We start from the raw sequence: 18587 nt of genomic DNA on the forward strand, positions 1-18587 counted from the left end.
CTGGCAACCCTAGTCCATTGCTGATTTTCTTCCATGACCATTCAGCATGCTGGGTGGACATCACATAATGTTAAGAGCAGTCAGCTGCTATTCAAATAGAACTTTTCAAAAATCATATAGTAGATATTGCCTGCCACTTACTCTGAGTTGTAGAAGAACCTTATGGAGACTGATTCTTTGTTTAGAACAGAATATATCATGAGGAGGTAGCATGCTCTAGCAGTCAGGAGACCTGGGTTTCATATCCAGCATTGACCCAACCTTCTGCATTATCTTGTGCAAATTGTTTCACCTTTGTGCATCTATTGCCTTCCAAGCCTTTTTGTGTGTTTTTTTAATTTAGATCATAAACTCTTTGGGGCAGTGATTTTTCTCAGTAAGTGTTTTGTACAGAGCCTCGCGTAGGGGCCTCAGTCCTGGTTGGGCCTTTTGGTAGTATTGTAATACAAACAATAAACAATAATAATGGTATAATTGTAAAGGTGCTAAGAGAAAAAAAATATTGTAGGCCGTGATCTTTCTTAAATATTTACAGATAGACTTTGAATTGTCTGATGTAAAATACCCAACATGATTTTAATATTTTCTTATTTCATAGGTTGCTGCTAACACTCCCAGTATGTATTCTCAGGAACTGTTTCAGCTCTCTCAGTATCTACAGGTAAAATTGTTTTTCTGTGAAGTCATTCTTTTTATTCATTAATTTGATACATTATGCATTTAACATAACCAAGTAGTTAATCTTTATTCAAAAGGTAAATCTTTCATATGTAATATGTATATCTGTTTATGTTCAAAGTACGATTTAGTTTATAAACACTAACAGTTAAGAATTCATTGACTTCTCTGATGAGAACAGTGTAAAATATATGGTAATTGTTCTTATATGGTATCATTTCCTTTAATATTTTTACAGATGAAATTATTTGGCTTGCATAAGTACAGAATTCTGTATGTGCACCTACCTGCAGATTTGAAAGTGGTTTCATATACATCTCCAGAAAAATAGAGCTGTACTCCATCCTTCTTTTATTTATAATTCTGCTTTGGAAACGCTTTAATACTTGAAAATTATTACAGGACTGCCTGTGAAGCTTTTTAGTAGTATAACAAGAAAAAAACTCATGGAAGAATGTGAATGGGAATTACTAAATTGCATTAACATAGCACTGTGGGTTTTTTAAGAATTAATTTATCTGTCACTTAACCACCATTTTTCTTTTAATAGATTTTTCTCTTTATTTTTGTTCCCTTTTTACAAGTTGTAATGTAAATATAGATTATGTAGATTGGTTGGTGGTAGGAAAAGTATAGTTCAATGAGAGGACAAGTCATCTTTTAAAGCAATTTCTAGCTTTTAGAACAGATGTAGGGGGAAAGGATAATGGATTAGCTTGCATGTGTGGCATATTTCCTTCTGATTCTGGAACTAGGAAGTAGCTTTTGTTCTAAACTGTGAATTTCTGTGAATAATCTGTGAGGTTGATAATGATAGTTGCATTTGTTGAACTTGTATATATTTTTAGAAATGCTTCCTAAAGTTCCTCTAAGGCATGCAAAAGCATCTTACCACCTTCTTGCTGTTAGTACCAAATAATTCTGGTACATAAAGCTACTCTGAGGTAAAAGGCAAAAATGTGCTTGGTTGCATTCCTCTATTAAAAGGAAATGTGGATTTCTCAGTTTTTCAAACAGCTGGTGCTGTCAGACTGATTTGATGGGAAGTACCAAGAGTAACCACAGGTGATTTGGATCTGTAATTTGGACTAATGTCACCTGACCAGCAATACGCTAGGCAGTCTTATTTCTAAATCATTGCATTTTCTATTTTAGGCTTCACCTAGTAAATCTCTCAGTTCTCTGAAAACCGAAAAAGTTTAGGTAGCCTCTCATACTTCAAGGTCAGAAGGAACGATCATGATCATCTAGTCTGACCTCCTGCACATTGCAGAACACAGAACTTCATCCACCTACTCGTATAGTAGACCCCTAACCTCTGCCTTGAGTTACTGAAGCCCTCAAATCATGATTTAAAGCAGGGATGGGGACCCTTTTTTGGGTTGGGGGCCACTGAGCCACAGAAAAATCAGTTGGGGGCCACACATAAGTGAGAAGCAAAAAACCCCAAACAAATCCTCGTTGATATGACCCCCAAATGAGACATTCCCCATATTCCTCTCACACACCTGAGCCTAGGTGAGCTCAGGCTAGTAAATTTTGTGTGCTCCAGTTCCATGGGGAGTGTTAATGGGCTGGAGCACCAGTGTGGGCTCCCTAATGCTAGGGAGAGGGAGCCCTGAGCCTTGGGGGCAGGATCCAGACAAGCCAGAGGCTGTATCTGGCCCCTGGGCCTGAAGTTCCCCACTCCTGATTTAAAAATTTCAGAGTTACAGAGAATCTACCATTTACACTAGTTTAAGCCTGCAAATGATCTGTGCCCGAAGCTGCCAACCTGACCCAAGAGAAATTCCTTCCTGATCCCACATATAGTGATCATTTAGACCGCTAGCATGTGGGCAAAGCTTAAGATCATTGGATAAAATACTGCCCATATACCTATAAGGTCATCCGTCAGTTTATATAAAGATTTTTACAAAGTAAATTTTTTTATTTCTAAAAAAGGTGTAATTTAGATTTTTGGGTGGAGGAGAAATATCTCTCCTTATAGTAATTAATGATAGAAATGTATCCGTGTTTGTATGGTGTAGCTGAAACAAAAAACAGGACTATGTAGCACTTTAAAGACTAACCAGATGGTTTATTAGGTGATGAGCTTTCGTGGGCCAGACCTACTTCCTCAGATTAAATAGTGGAAGAAAATTGTCATAACAATATATACCAAAGGATACAATTTAAAAAAATGAACACCTATGAAAAGGACAAATCAAATTTCGGAACAGAAGGGGAATGGGGGGCGGGAGGTAAATGTCTGAGAGCTAATGATATTAGAGGTGATAATTGGGGAAGCTATCTTTGTAATGGGTAAGATAATTAGAGTCTTTATTCAAACTTAATTGTAAAGCATGCTTAAATTAGACACTTTACACTTAAGTTTGAATAAAGACTCTAATTATCTTACCCATTACAAAGATAGCTTCCCCAATTATCACCTCTAATATCGTTAGCTCTCAGACATTTACCTCCCGCCCCCCCATTCCCCTTCTGTTCTGAAATTTGATTTGTCCTTTTCATATGTGTTCATTTTTTTAAATTGTATCCTTTGGTATATATGGTTGTGACAATTTTCTTCCACTATTTGATCTGAGGAAGTGGGTCTGGCCCACAAAAGCTCATCACCTAATAAACTATCTTGTTAGTCTTTAAAGTGCTTACATAGTCCTGTTTTTTGTTATAGCAATTAATGTTTTCAAAAAGATAGTTGAATTGCAGATAACGGTTTCATTTATTGATTATATTGAGCATGATATGTGTGTACTGTAAATGTGTATACATTGCTATTTGTATACATTTTTTTGCAGATACAGTCATCTGCTTTGAGAATCTCAGGTAGAGAATTCTTCCTGCCAAATATCATCTCCAAGTTTTTTGACTTAGCATTTAGCTCCAAGCTTCTTTCACTAGAGAAGGTTAAATTGCACCATCTAGTGGCTTGAAGGAGAAAGTTAAAAACTATTTGTTTAGAAACTGGTTTTTCACCTAAACTTACTTAATGGAGTGGCTAGTTGTACTAAAGTTGAGGAAAGTGCCTACTGTAAACTTTATTGAGGACACAAGGCTCTGACTTTGTTCTCACTGACACTGGTTTCATGTAGGTGTAACTGATTTCAGCAGTTATTGCTTGTTTACTGTGGTGTGAGCACCTACTTAGGATTTTTTACAGGGAGCACAGGGAGCCGGGGGCTGTTTGTAGGGGTGCATTTATTTTTTATTTTGGTAAATATTTATAAAACCAGTACTTTTCTAGTGCTCAGTTAATATTATTTACATTACTTTCCTCCTCCTAGCTTGCTGCATGTAACTAGATTTTGTTTAGGAAATAAGGAATTGCAGAAAGTGGGCCTACTTATTATGTCAGGAAATAATTTCCCTCTTACCTTAGGAATGTAAAAAGTTAACCAGTTATCTGTTAAGCATTAACTTTACTGGGCAGTTGGTTAATCAGAGGGCCTGGCAGGTGGTAGCAGGCTCTTTACCCCCTCCCAACCCACCACAGCTCGGTGTGGGACCTGGGACAGAGCAGCTCCCCACCATTCACGGCTGGTGGTTAACTAGTTAAATTGGTTAACCAGTTAAATGATTTTTAAGCGATTTTTTTTTTTTTTACATCCCTGGCTTATCTCCTTTAATCTAGACATCTATATCCTAATGAAGTTTTTCTGTGTGTGTGCACATCTGTCTACGTGTGTGTGTGTGTCTTTTCTGATCACTTTTAATATGGCACTGAATTGCTTAATACCTCTATTTACTGCGTAGAATGTAGGGATGTAAAATCTTGGTTGATCAGTTAACTGGGTGGGCTGGAGCAGTCCCCTTCCCGCTTCAGGTGGGTACGTAACCCGGGGACTGCCTGTACTTCTGATAGCAGTGCTTTCACTCATATCAGAATAACTCAAATACGTTATCACAGCTAACTCCGATCAGGTCTAGGCAACGTCCAGCCCAAAACCAGAAAAACAAATCCCTTGAAACTGGAAGCCAAAACATCTCACCTCTTCACAGACACACCTCATGTCTCTGGCCCTCAAGCCCCAAAGGGTGAGGGGAAAGGACAGGGAGGACTGAGGTTCAGGGCTTCCCATAGGCCAAATTTACTTTTCTGGGGTTCTAGAGTTCGTTGATTTTAAAGCCCCAATTAGCCTCTGAAACTGACCAGCGGCTGACCACTCGAAGCCCGAGGCAGAGTTGCTCTACCCCGGGCTTCCTGGAATCAGCCGCTGATCAGTTTCAACAGGCTGAATCTGGACGCCAGTTCCGACTTGCATACAGATTCAACTTAAGAACCCCAGGCGTCCCCAAGTCAGCTGCTGCTGAAACTGATCAGCGGCTGATTCCAGGAAGCCCGGGGCAGAGCAGCTGGGGTGCTGCCGGGTTGCTCCAGTAGCGCCCAGAGCGGCACTGCGGGACCAACTGGCAGCGCCTCAGCTGCTCTACCACAGGCCGGAGAAAAGCCTGGTCTTCTGGGGTGTGGAGTGCACTAGCTGCGCGCCCCCCCCCCCCGCCCCAGCAGACCAGGGAGACGCGGGCGGTGGACCGAGACGCACCGCGGTCCCGCCGCCCGGGTCCTCCGCGGCTTTGCTCCGCATCTCCCTGGTCTGCTGGAGACCAGCAGACCAGGGAGATGGGGAGCAAAGCCGCAGAGCACACGGGCAGCGGGACAGCCCAGATGCACCGCGGCTGTCCCGCTGCCGGCGTCCTCTGAGGCTTTGCTCCCAGTCTCCCTGGTCTGCTGTCTCCAGCAGACCAGAGAGATGGGGAGCAAAGCCTCGCAGGACATCGGCAGCGGGACAGCCGCAGTGCGTCTGGGCTGTCCCGCTGCCCGTGTGCTCCGCGGCTTTGCTCCGCGTCTCCCTGGTTTGCTGGAGACAGCAGACCAGGGAGACTGGGAGCAAAGCCTCAGAGGACGCCGGCAGCAGACCAGGGAGATGGGGAGCAAAGCCTCAGAGGACGCCGGCAGCAGACCAGAGAGATGGGGAGCAAAGCCTCGGAGGACGCCGGCAGCGGGATAGCTGCGGCGCGTCTGGGCTGTCCCGCTGCTCACGTGCTCCGTGGCTTTGCTCCGCGGCTTTGCTCCGCGTCTCCCTGGTCTGCTGGAGACAGCAGACCAGGGAGACTGGGAGCAAAGACAGCCGCTGCGCATCTGGGCTTTCCCGCTGCCCGCGAGCTCCGCGGCTTTGCTCAGCGTCTTCCTGGTTTGCTGGGGGGGGGGGCTTCTCCCCCCCCCCCCAGCAGACCAGGGAGATGCGCAGCAGCTTTTCTCGCCCCGGAGGACGCGGGCGGCGGGACCGGGGCGCATGTGGGCGTCCCGCCGCTCCCGTCTTCCGGGGCGAAAAAAACCCCATTCGTAACTGCGGATCCGACATAAGTCGGATCCGCGTAACTCGGGGACTGCCTGTAGTCAATTCAAAGTCTCTCCAATTTTCTTCAAAGATCATGTCTACCAGGCAGTGGGGCTTTTACTAATTGGTCCCTTATGTTTTTGAAGGGTGACTAAATGTTAACTGAGTGGTCTTAGAAAATATCAACAGATGGCTTTGGGCCCAATCCTCGCCTAAAGTTTAAATTGGATCAGGCCTTTTGTAAGAAGTTTAGTAAGTGGTCTCATTTGGTAATTATTATTAGGTATTATTTACATAATATAGGCATTGCCTTCATGGTATTGACATACACATTTCTCAGTAGCTTTACATATAAAATAGCCCAGCCCCATTGATCTCCATGGGAAATGTACCTTTCAAGTTATGGAGGTGAGGGCTAGTAACACGGTCTTCTCCACCCTGTAATTGTCATGGTTAGTTCAGTATTGTCATTATGGCGTGTGGAAATGGAGGATACTTGATAGTTTTGCAGTGACTTAAAAAAAATGCAGTTGCAGTACATCTCATTAGAAATGTAAATTCCTATTAATCAGTTAACTGGTTAATGTTAGGTCACACTGTGGCTGCCACCAGTTGTTAGCTGCCTCTGGAGCAGTCCCTGTCCACAGTAGAGATTGTCAGCCAATGGTCAGGAAAGTGTGTGTGTGTGTGTGTGTGTGTGTGTGTGTGTGTGTGTGTGTGTGTGTGTCAGACAGACATCCAAGTCTTCAACTGCTGAGACGCAAGGTCTCATTGCAGTGGGCAGCCTAGGAGGCTGAAGGGCGCCCCGTCCGTATCTTTACCGCTAGGACCGGGGTCGCGGCGGGCAGCCAACAGGCTGACAGACGCCCCAGAGTTTATCGGAAGAGCTTATTACATCTCAGATTTTAACTGCTAGGATACAGGATCCCTTTGCAGCGGGCAGCCTAGGGAAGACTGAGAGATGCCCCAACCGATCTGTCCTCTGGAAGCAACACAATCCAAATGCCCAAGCTCTCCTTATACCTGTCCCTTATGACCGCCTGAAGTTCTTTTAAATTGTGCTTGGTTCTGTTACAGCAACTGAAGGAGTCAGGTTAAAGCTTAAACGGTTACAGGTTTATTAAAGAAGCTTATAAATCATATGGTTACAATGGCTATTGCTCTATTTCTTAACTGCTAGCAAATATAGATCTTAAAAATGGTTACAAAAGAAAATAAAGATAGAAAATAGAAATAATGGTACCAAGTGACAGCTTAATCTTTAAAGAGCTCTAAGTTTATGTGTACACTTAAGACAAAGGACTACATCCAGGTACAATTTTATCCCCTTCTGTGCCTCTCCACTCCAGCGGGTCAAGCTAGGGCCGGTCCCTCAATTCCTAGGAAAGACGAATACAAGGTGAGCGTCCCCGTGGAACTTCGGAAGGCCAATCACCTAACCCGACCAGCAGATAGATGGTAGATTGACACTCAGAGTAAATGTGCTGCTGGACCCATCTTTATATCCATAGGGGCCCGTATCCTCTTTCTTATCTAAGATGCCAAATTGTGTTGGTCTGTCTTTGTGATGCCAGTTCTTACAAGAGAGTTTCAACTTAATTTACACTTGCAAGAGAGAGAATTAAATTGTGAGTACTGGACATTTTTTACTGGGCAGGAGATTCCTCCCCCCGGACAGTGTATGTTCTTATCAATATAGGTTTCAGTCAAGGGCACTCCTTGGCAGCCTCTTGGTCAGCAATTAGCATATCTCTGTTTACAGCCATCCAGGGTCACAGCAGCCTGCATATCCGGGCCTTCTGTTCAAGGTTTGTACTGCTCTGTGTGCTCCAGGCAAGCAAAAATGGATGTTACAGGGGGGTTCCTGTCTGGCTACAGAGATGTTAAGGACTAGTCGACTATCCGATAAGCATTTTCTTATCGGATAGTCTGTCAACTAGTTGACTAGTCGATTTCCACCCCTTGCTGCCTCTATAAGATAGAGGCAGCAAAGAGGGGGGAAGGAGTACTTCAAAGCGGCAGCGCTGCACAGTTGAGCCGGGGATCAGCTGTGGGGCGCTGCTGCTTTGAAACCCCAAGGTTTCCCGCTGGGGATTCTTGTACATTTCAAACAGGCACTTGCGTGCAGCCTGGAGTCAGCGGGACTTCCTGGTGGCCCTGGTTTGTACACGGAGTTCCTCATTCCCCCTTTGAAATGCCTATCGACTAGCTGAGTAGTTGATGGGGAAATTCCATCGACTAGTCAATTAACTACATTTTAACATCCCTAGTCCACAGCAGGTTGGACTCCCCACAGAGAGAGGCTGCTCTGGACAATGGCACTGTTTTTGCCTGCAGGACCCCCACAGACAGGGACTGCTCCAGACAAGAGCAACCTTTGTCTTCAGTGGTCCCTCTGTGGGGCTGAGCAGTCCTGCATGCATCAGGTGGGGATCTGCCCCAGCCCCCTCTGATTACCGGTTAATTGGAAGTGGTAAATGTCATCCATTAAGAGTCCTAAGGAAGTTTCCCCATGAAATTGTGGGATAGTTCTGGATGATTCCTAGGCCCTGAGTCAAATGGGGCTCCATCTACACTGCAAAGTAATAGCTCTCGGATCTTTGACCTCATCTTGAATAGAGGTTGAACCCCTAGAACTGCAGTGTCATGGAACCCTAGGTCTGAGGCCTAGGTTAATGCAGTTGCAGTATAGTTTGACCGGGGGCTCCTATGTGGCCCAAACCCATCCCTGTTGGTAGAGGATGGTGGGAGGAATTCTTAGAGGAGTCACATAACACCCTTTTCAATCATATGTCCATCTTGAGATGGTGAGACTTCCTGTGACAGGTGGGCGGAGTTGGGGGGCATGGCTAATGAGGTCAGGAGTGTGTAGTGATGTTAAACTGTCGGAGAATAGTCTCTAGAATGTTCTGGATAATTGTTGAGAATTTTCTCTTAAGTACTTGTTAAATAGTTTTTAAAGAATTTTACTATTTATAATAATGTCTTTCTTTAATTAAAACTTCAAGAATCATGAAAGTTTCCAATTGTTAAAATGAAAATTCGGGAAAGTAAAGAAAAAAAGACAGGTTTAAATTACTATAACTTTTATTACAAATCTTCTGTTGCAGGATGCAAATATTTTTAACTTTCTGGATTGAATACAAGTCTAATCAGAATCTGCATTTTCTGAATCTGACCCATATATTTCTATCTCTTCTTCCTTATACATATTCTCTTATTCGACTTCTTCTTGTTTCTCTTCAGCATCATTAATTTCTTCTTCCTCATGTCGCTGGTTCTGTTTCCTTTTTTCTCTTGGGGATTTCAATGGCACATCATTTGGGTTTTTAAGAAGCTTTATATTATGTGCTATGAATGTCAGCTTGCCTGCCCTTTCTTGTGTTAACTTGATACTTTTTGCATTATGAATGATACTGTAAATACTGAAACTTCTTTCAGTTGCTGCCATTGTTGGTGGCATATTCAAAATGTTGATCGCTGCTTTCCCTAATTATGATCCATAGCAAATACCTTTCTACCATGTTACTGCATCTACTGAGCCAGCTGATTTTGTTAAATATGATTTTCCAAAAAAAAAAACCCCTTCTTTAGCACGATGCTCTGCAGTGACTTTTGCTGAATGATCAGTGCCATACATTCATGTGACTAATTTATCAATGAATTCAGTTCCTTGTCTTTGTTCATTTCTAGTAAGGCACTTACCATTGAATTTTGGATCTAGAATATTTGCAGCATAGTGAATGTCTTTTAGAGCCCTATCTTTTCTTTTTTCAAAACTTTTCATCACATCCTGTTTTTGGGGGGGGGGGGAAGTACCCTATCAAAATGATCGCTTAATTCCCCGAAACATTCAGGAACTTTGCTCATTTTTGGCTGATCAGATTCTAGCAGCATAATCCATTTAACAACAGGACTTATCAGTGCATGTAGTTTTTGGACCCGTACCCAAAATACATCTTCATCTGGGATTGAATTCCTGGTACGTTTGCTCAGTTTAGTCTGTAAATCTTCATGGACAGCAAGGCATTTTAAGACATTCTTTTATTTCAATAAGCTTTTCAAACAATATAAAATGGAACCCCACCTAGTTCTAACTGGCAATTTAAGTACACGAGTTTGATTTTTTTTTTCTCTTTGAAATGCAGTAAAATGAGCTCGTAAAACTTGCGGTTTGTTAATTTCCTTCACAATAGTTTTACAGGTAGCTTCAGTTTCTTGAACAGATTTTAAGTTACTGATGTCACCAATTAACAAAATTAGCGTATGAGCAGCACAAGTGTACATAGCAATGTGATTGTATTTTTCGTTAATCATTGATAAGGATTTCACCATTGCTGCAGCATTATCAGTGACAATGGCACCAAATTTTTCAGTGCCTATTTCTGTCATTATTTCTTCCATACGGAATGCCATATACTTAGCAGTATGGCGTTCAACATTGGTTGCCACTGTCTTGTAAAACACTGGTTGGGTGTTGATATAATAAAATTTATAACAGAATCATTCCTTCGGTTGCTCCAGGCATCACACTGAAGTGCAAGAGAAGAGGCTTCAGCAATTTTTGTTTTTATAAGAGCATCAACACGTTGATATTCAGCTTCCAAAAGTTTGTTAGAAAGTGTGTACCTGGATGGCATCTTGTAAGATGGTCTTAGTTTTTGCATGAAAGTAATCCAATCTTTATTTTCAACCAGTGAAAGAGGCAATCCTGATGAGAATACATCTCGTGCAAAAAAATTCATCCAAAACTTTTTCAGTTTCATTAATAGAACGAAAGTAGCAACTTACAGAGTGACACACCTTGGCAGAATTAGATGTGGAAGGTGGTGATGTAAATTCACTAGCACTATCACAGTGTTCTATAGATGTTGATGCAGTTGATGGTTGAGGTGATCTGCTTCTGGACTCTGAGAATTTTGTTGTCTTTTCCTTGATGTAAGCAGGAGTCTTCAAACAATTGGAAATATGCTTTCTCACCCTTGTTGCATTTCTGATGTATTCTTGTTCTCGGAGAAGATTCTCCAGAGAATATTCTCATCTCACATTACTAGGGGTATGGCTAATGTGTCCCTATTTTGGTTCAGAAAATATGGTCACCATATAATAAATATTTTTATTCTCCCAGTGACTTTTTAAAATATATATTGACATAGGACTAGTTGGTTTGGTTTGTAAGGAAATAGATGTGAACTGGAAGTTTTAACAAGAGGGCTAATGAAAAATGGGGCATTTGGTATCTGTGAAAGTGAGAGCTAGTCTGGAGTTTTGGACATCCAAGAAGTGATTGAGAGTTTTGATACTAGTGGTGACATACACACTGCTTCTCTTTCTTAGCACCATGTGGGCAAAGGCAGGATTGATTTGGGATTTGCAAGAACGGGGAAAGCTTTACTTCCTAGTGTTTCACCCAGCAATCAGCTGTCCCACTGCCTCATTTGCCATAGTCGAATAGCAACCATTGCATTCAGCAATCAACAGCAATGGATGAGCACACCACTGACCCTGCTATAATGTGCTCAGCAATAAAATAGTTAATGTTGACATTTAAACTGTCTCTCAATACTTCACTTAGTATCCATAGTTGAGTGTGGCGGCTCACACTTCAGAGAAGTAGTTTGTATTCAGTCAATAATTTAAAGATGAGGTAAAACTAATTATTGGATTTTTATATAAAAGCTGAAGTGAAAGTCATAGTCTGGTGTTGTGGCTTAGCATTACTGCATTCTGAAATAGTATGCTAAGCATTACTCAAAATCTTTTACTGGATTGTAGCAGTGTCCACGTAGGATGTTACTGTGCGGCAATCTGGTGCTCTGTAGATTCAGAACCAGGTTCACAGCACACTATCTTGGCATACAGGCAAGCCCATAGTGAACTCAGAATGATCCTTCCATCTGTGGAAAGAAAAAATATAGCCTTTCTTATAGCCCATCTTTTTTTTTTTTAATTTTAGTTTGGCATTTTTCATGTATTTTAACAGTAAAGACAGTTAGAAGCTACTGCATAATACTTCATATTTAAAATACACCCTGGTTCTTAGAAAAACTTGCTTTTGACTTCATTATTTCTGTTGTCATTCTTCACATATTGCATGCACATCAGTGCTCCTGTTTTTGAGAGATGTAATTACATATTACATTTTTATTTAAATATTATTGATATGGTAATTTATGGCATTTTTAAAATCAGTATTTACTGGTCTATATTTTGATGGGGAACAGTGGATATCAGATTTTTTTGCATTGTCAAATTTCATTTAAGAATATTATATTTTAACACAATTTATAAAAATTAGTCCATTAGGCACACTGAATACCTCTTGCTCTTTTTCGTCGTCATCTTTTTTTTTTTAAACCAGCGTTGAGTCCTATGACACCTTAAAGACTAACACATTTATTTGCTCTGGAGCCCACTTCATCAGATGAATCTGAGGAGTTTGTTAGCCTTTAAGGTGCCATAGGACTCCTTGTTGTTTTTTGCTGAAACAGACTAACAAGGATACCCCTCTGTAACTTGTTTTTTGTAGTCCATTTCTCCAAATAAATTTACAGCAAATGTATGATGTGAACATAAGTAGTCTTCTCTTGGTGTCACCGCTAAGTTATTTTTTGTTCACTATTAAACTAGTTCCTACACAGAGTAGAAATTGAGTTCATCTCTTTATTCATCTGAAATTGTAAGAAGCAATGTGCTGTGATTGGTATTACTTTTCTAATGTGCACAGTATGAAGTAAAGCTGATCCATGTTGTTTATTGATATAACGTAACATTTTCCTAAACCGTGTACTTCAGAATATAGTTTTAACTTTGACATTGATTTCTAATATAACCTCACAAAATCACTTGTAATAGGACTTTATTCCCAGCCTTTATAAATAAGAACCCAAGTTTCTTGCTGAAATTTTGTCAAAGTTTCCTTGTACCAAAAATACCTGTCCTTCAGTGTGTTTGGAACTGATATGAAAAAGATGTTTTTAGGAATCTAAGCTTGTAGTTTAACATCTTTTTGCTTAAACATATACTGGAATATACATAAATGAAAATGAATTTCAACTTGCTGTTGCATTGCTGTAACTTAAAATGATAAAAAATATGAGTTAAAATCTACCAATCTTCCCCACCCTGCCCCCTTTTTCAGTTTAACATTATTTGGTTAAATATTGTGATGCTTTTGTTTTTCCAAATAGTTAGTTGGAACTGACATGCTTACATTTCTTTTTCATTGCAGGAGGCCTTACATCGAGAACAAATGTTGGAACAGAAGTTGGCCACCCTCCAGCGGCTGCTTGCTGTCACACAGGAGGCTTCAGATACTAGTTGGCAGGTATCTGCAGGATTTCTCTTAGAGTACAGGCCTAAGAACTTAATATGAAGTGAGCTATAAACTGTACCTTTTAATTTATCTTAAGAAATATGAGTAAAGTTTGAAGGTTGGTCTTCTCACTGAAGTGGATAGGAGACATTACTCCTAATAGACTTGTTTAACTTAAAATTACCAGTACTTTACTAATTTACATTTATTATATTTTCCAATAGGCTTTAATAGATGAAGACAGGCTACTATCAAGATTGGAAGTCATGGGAAACCAATTACAAGCCTGTTCAAAAGTAGGTACTTTCCTTTAGATTAATTACTAGAAGATTTACCTGGTATTGCTCAGTTTCTGTTTTTTGGAAAATGAAATGAAAAGGTTTATGGTTCATTTAAATCATTGCTCTGGGGTGTGGATGGGAATGAGGGGTTCAGAATGCAGGCTGCCAAATAAAAAGTTGTGGCCTAATTAAACTGCAACCCTCTGTCTTGTCTGTTTCCTGGTATGCCCACAACAGTGCAAATTTTTCAAATGTAAACTTGAATAATTCTTTGACATCTGATGTTTTAAAAACAGAAGGGCAAATGTGCTTTGGATAGTTGGTTTACTGTTAGCCTGCCAGGATGCTGTTTGTCTTGTGACAACCTGGATTGTATTTTAAAAAGAAAAAGAAGGGCAATGCTATAAGAGAATAACCTGTTGTACCAAATAAAAGCAAGCAGGATCTTATGAGGGGGATAAGGCAAAAAGCCACATTTATTGTAAAGATAATAATAAAAAAATAAAGAAAAGATAGAAGCAAACAACGTTGTTTAATTACTTATTCCTAACACTACTTAAACCCTTATACATATAACCATTCATTCATACATCCATTCATTCAAGTTCTGTGTATAGTTACCAGCCTGGAAGTTGCTTGTGACAGAATACTGGCCAGGTACTCTGTACACAAGTGATGGTAGTGGGGAGCGAAGTCCTGATCAGATGCGCATCTGAAGCTCCTGGTGGGCTGGCAGCAGAACCTTGGACTCTGATTCCATAGTTTTTTAGTCCAGTTCTTATAGGAATTTCTTCCCATGCCAGTCTATGGAAATTGCTGCATCATGCTGATGTCTCCTGGGTGGCTGCCAGGTGCTCATCAGTGATCTCATCAGGTGGACCTCCAGTACTTGGTTTTCTCCACTTGACACCTTTTGGTTGCACTGGCACCTGATGCCTTCTTCAGCCCTTTGTTGCTGTATTCTCAGGCTGGCACCACTCAGAACCATTCACTCATCATCCAAGCACTCTCTCTCTCTCTTACATACATTCCTTAATTAATGTTTCCCATACAGTATTTTTGTATAATAATAACTTTACATATATCAGAGTTGTAGTTACAAAAAGTTTCTGGTGGTATTGCTTAAAACATTCTCTGAGTGCTGAGTAAAGTTACAATGTTTTAAAGAGAACAGGCGTCAATTAAGTAACAATGCCCTTAGTCAATTACAGGGCTTGGCTCCCATAGCAGAGTTAGTGGTTTGACAATGCATTGTTACAATGTATCTTTGCAATGTCAATTTCAAGCAGCCCCTTGCACAAACTTGAGCATGCGGGGGGGGGGGGGGGGGGGCTGTTTCTGGTTACATAGGATTATATTCTTAACAGTTCTAAGTTACATGACCTAATACATTATATTCTAAAGGGGCAATAATAATAATAAATCTAAACATTTAACAATCTTAACAAATAATAATAAGAATAAGAATTAATAATAAATCTAAATACTTTAAGTTGTGGGGAACAAATTGTGGGGAGTCACTTCCATTTGGGGGAATCACATTTTTAATACATTAATATGTTAACCCTACATACTTACACGAGACTGTCCAAGTGAGTTTGCTGCCCTAAACATACTAGCAAATGGCTGTCTGATAACAGTTTATATCCAGCCATTCAAACGGCCACCGAACAGTTTGTTACCCTTAAGAGGTTATTACATCTATCGAAATTGTTCCTTTAATCTTCTTGGTAGATCTTTAATGGTGGTTTAATATAGAGAACTACTGCATGTTCAACAAAATGCTAACTTACAATAAAGTATTGATTAAGAGATGTAGCTCGGCTATCTTTAATTTCTTCTTGTAGAATCAAACAGAAGACAGTATACGAAAGGAACTTGTGGCATTACAGGAAGATAAACACAACTATGAAACAACAGCCAAAGAGTCCCTGAGGCGGGTCCTTCAGGAAAAAATTGAGGTGGTCAGAAAACTCTCTGAAGTGGAGGTATTTAGATTTTGTTTATTTTATAATCAAACCTGTAGCACTGTTTGAATATTTCAAATGGCCTGTCCTATACTTCATTCTAGCATCTGTAGCAAACCACTTTATGTTGGTTGTATTAATAACCTAGAAACAATATACTAGAAAGTACCGGAGATATTCATTTTGCTGTTACACAGTATTTCAAACAAGGAAGAAGTTAATTCACAGTACTGAAAATGTGGAAGAAGTAGATTGTGCCCATGAAAGCTCATGATGCCATCTACATGTTTTGTAAGCCTCTAAGGCAGTCCTGCACAACTCGGAAAGTGGCAAGGGCCATATTACTCTAAAGAAAACAGCTTCAGGCCACAAGTAGGGTTGCCAGATGCTCTCCCAAAAAATACTGAACATGCGGGCTAAAAATTTTTGTCGAGTTTAAAAAAAACAAACAAAAAAAACCCTGCACCGCCCGGCTTCAGCACACAACCACAGGAGGTGCCGATGCCCAGCCGGAAATTCAGAAAATACTGGACATTGCACATGTCCGATATTTTCTGAATTTCTTTACCGGGCAGAGAGCACATATACTCGACTGCCTGGTAAAAAACCGGACACCTGGCAACCCTAGTCACAAGGGTAGGTTTGGTGGGGGGGGGAGGGTGGCGGCGGGGGAGTTATACTTTATTAAGAATTTTTTCAATTAAATCAGGCCTGCACAGCATACGGCTCCCAATGCCCTTACTCTCTCCTCTCCCAGCATCACCCTCCCACTGACACTTCCCCTCCTGCCCTTTTCCTCATTGTCTCCAATTGGTGCTCTGGCATTTGTCTCTCCTGCACCCTGTCCCTTGGTGCCTTCCCCTTTCTCCTGACCTGTCCCCCTGTCCTCAGCACAAGCCCCTTCCCCTCCCCTACCTTGCTTCTGCCTTCCAGTTTGCAGGGCTGCCAGAGCCTTTTTGAATCTGGCGGTCGCCAGCCAAGACGTCATGACGCTACGTCACGCCAGCGTACTGGCGTCTGCCAGCTTCCCACCCTCTGGCTCTCGCCCCGCCTCCTTGCACCGGAGCTGCATGCAGCTCCTCCTCCCAGCCAGTGGATCGGATGGGGCCACGCCGCACGTAGTAGTCACGGGCCGCATGCCCCACGGGCCAAATGTTGTATAGGCCTGCTCTAAAGTCCCTCAGGACTATTTGTGGAAAATCAGTAACTTAAATCCCTGTTTTTCAATTTTTAATAACTCGGTGAAAGTGTTCTCCATGCAGAAATTAGAGTGCTGTATAATTCCAGTTTCCCATATGACATACTTCATATATTTAAAAAATACAATTTGACAATAGTTAAATAAGATTGTAAAAATTAAAATCTTATCTGGTTATGCATTTTTTTTAAATTAAATGTAATTGGCCACAGTCCTCCAACAATCTTTTTTTATTCCCTTACTTCAAATCCTTCCTCAACAATTGACTTTCTCATTTTCACCAGTATCTCTACCTACTCCTTCCCTCTTATCCAACTTCTCATTCATGTGTGTACTTCTTCTCATGCATAAATATTAAAAATAGGCCTTCAGTTCATAAACTCTTTCAGTAAGACATGTCCTTTTTATTTTTGGAAAGTATCATGAAATGTTATAGCACTTCATTGAAGTTTGATGTATAATTATGCTTATGTTTTGTTTTGTTACTTCTCTTGCCAAATGTGCTAATTATTACAGGTGCATTTTTACTCTTCCAAACACTTCTTTTTGATCCTGTAATAAACTAACACTGAATTTGTGATTCATTTTGAGATGTTAATTTCTTTGTCTAAACTCTGAGAGAAGTTTTAATCAAACACTAATTTGATTTTGTATACATCTTTTTTTTTCAAATTTTCTCCAGTCTAAAAGTCTTCTCGTACTTGCAGTTGGAATTTGTAGTTGAATGCTTTTGTTATTAAATGTTCATTTCATATCTTTGTTGATGTTGTAATTACAAGGGAAATCTTAAGATCAGATGCTGCTTTTTTGGGAAAATAAAGCAATGACAGCTAGGAATGTAAAAGCTACTTAAAATAGTTAACTAGCTAAATGTTGTGTTTAATTGGTTAGCTACCAGCTGTGGGTGCTGGGTGGGGGCTGCTTTGGCCTGCTGTGTCATGGCTGCAGGCGGTGGGGCCTCCTCCGGGGCCCACTGTCTGAAAGCTCCTCCAGCCCCACCAGCCCACTGTGGCCTAGGTCCTGTTGGCTGTGGAGGTTAAGGGGGGAGCTAATGCTTATAGGGTAACAAGTTAATCATTTAACCTTTTACATCCTGAATGACAGCTCAAGGAATTGATTTGCAATGCAGATATATGCAAGACATTTACTTGGAATTTTGCTGTCATGAAAATGTTTGAGTGCCTTTTTTTATGAGGTTGAATCTGACCTGATGAAGTCTGCATTAAACTGAGTATGCACATAAATTCATTTAAATAATTAAAGTAAATGAGATGTATGTAAACTGGGCAAACAGATTTTCTTCCTTTTTATATTCTTAGCAATACTAGTTCTTCTTTGACTGCTCATGTCCATTCATACTAGATGTGTGCACACTGCATGCATTGTTGCTAGAGATTTTCCCTTTGTGGTGACTGTTGGGCTAGTTCTACTGCCTTCTGGAATCATGTATATGTGCTGGTATAAGGGCCCTGCCAGCCCTGCACCCTCTCAAATCCTTCTTATCACATGTGACAATTGCTAGAATGACCTTTTCTTGTTCTGGCAAGATTTTTTTCCCTGGTGATTTCATACTTTTTTAATTTGTAGGGTTAATAGTTTGGCATATATAATTTTTGCCAATTCTGACTATATGTAGTGTATTACAGTTCCTATTGTCAAAGGACTTTTTGCCAGGGGCCGGGCATGCCCGGTCTTTGGGCTGCATGCCTTGTGCTGTGAATGACCTGCACTTGCGTTTCTTAAAGTGGTTGGGAAAAACTCATATGAAAGACAATGCAAAATATTTTGGGACTTCAGGCCTGCTACTTA

General features: G+C 40.8%; 1 protein-coding gene across 17 annotated transcripts in view; it reads left to right on the top strand.

Moving 5' to 3' along the window:
• The window catches only part of SLMAP (sarcolemma associated protein), a 201090-nt gene that overhangs the window by 108844 nt on the left and 73659 nt on the right, over positions 1 to 18587 (top strand). For all 17 annotated transcript variants that reach the window (XM_014577409.4, XM_014577410.4, XM_014577408.4 and 14 more), the window contains 4 exons: positions 599 to 661; positions 13249 to 13344; positions 13557 to 13628; positions 15461 to 15601. In XM_014577409.4, the coding sequence (XP_014432895.2) occupies positions 599 to 661; positions 13249 to 13344; positions 13557 to 13628; positions 15461 to 15601 (372 nt within the window). The remainder of the gene's footprint in view (positions 1 to 598; positions 662 to 13248; positions 13345 to 13556; positions 13629 to 15460; positions 15602 to 18587) is intronic.

The sequence above is a fragment of the Pelodiscus sinensis genome, chromosome 11 (assembly GCF_052426305.1).
Source record: "Pelodiscus sinensis isolate ZL-2025 chromosome 11, ASM5242630v1, whole genome shotgun sequence".
Classification (NCBI taxonomy): domain Eukaryota; kingdom Metazoa; phylum Chordata; order Testudines; family Trionychidae; genus Pelodiscus; species Pelodiscus sinensis.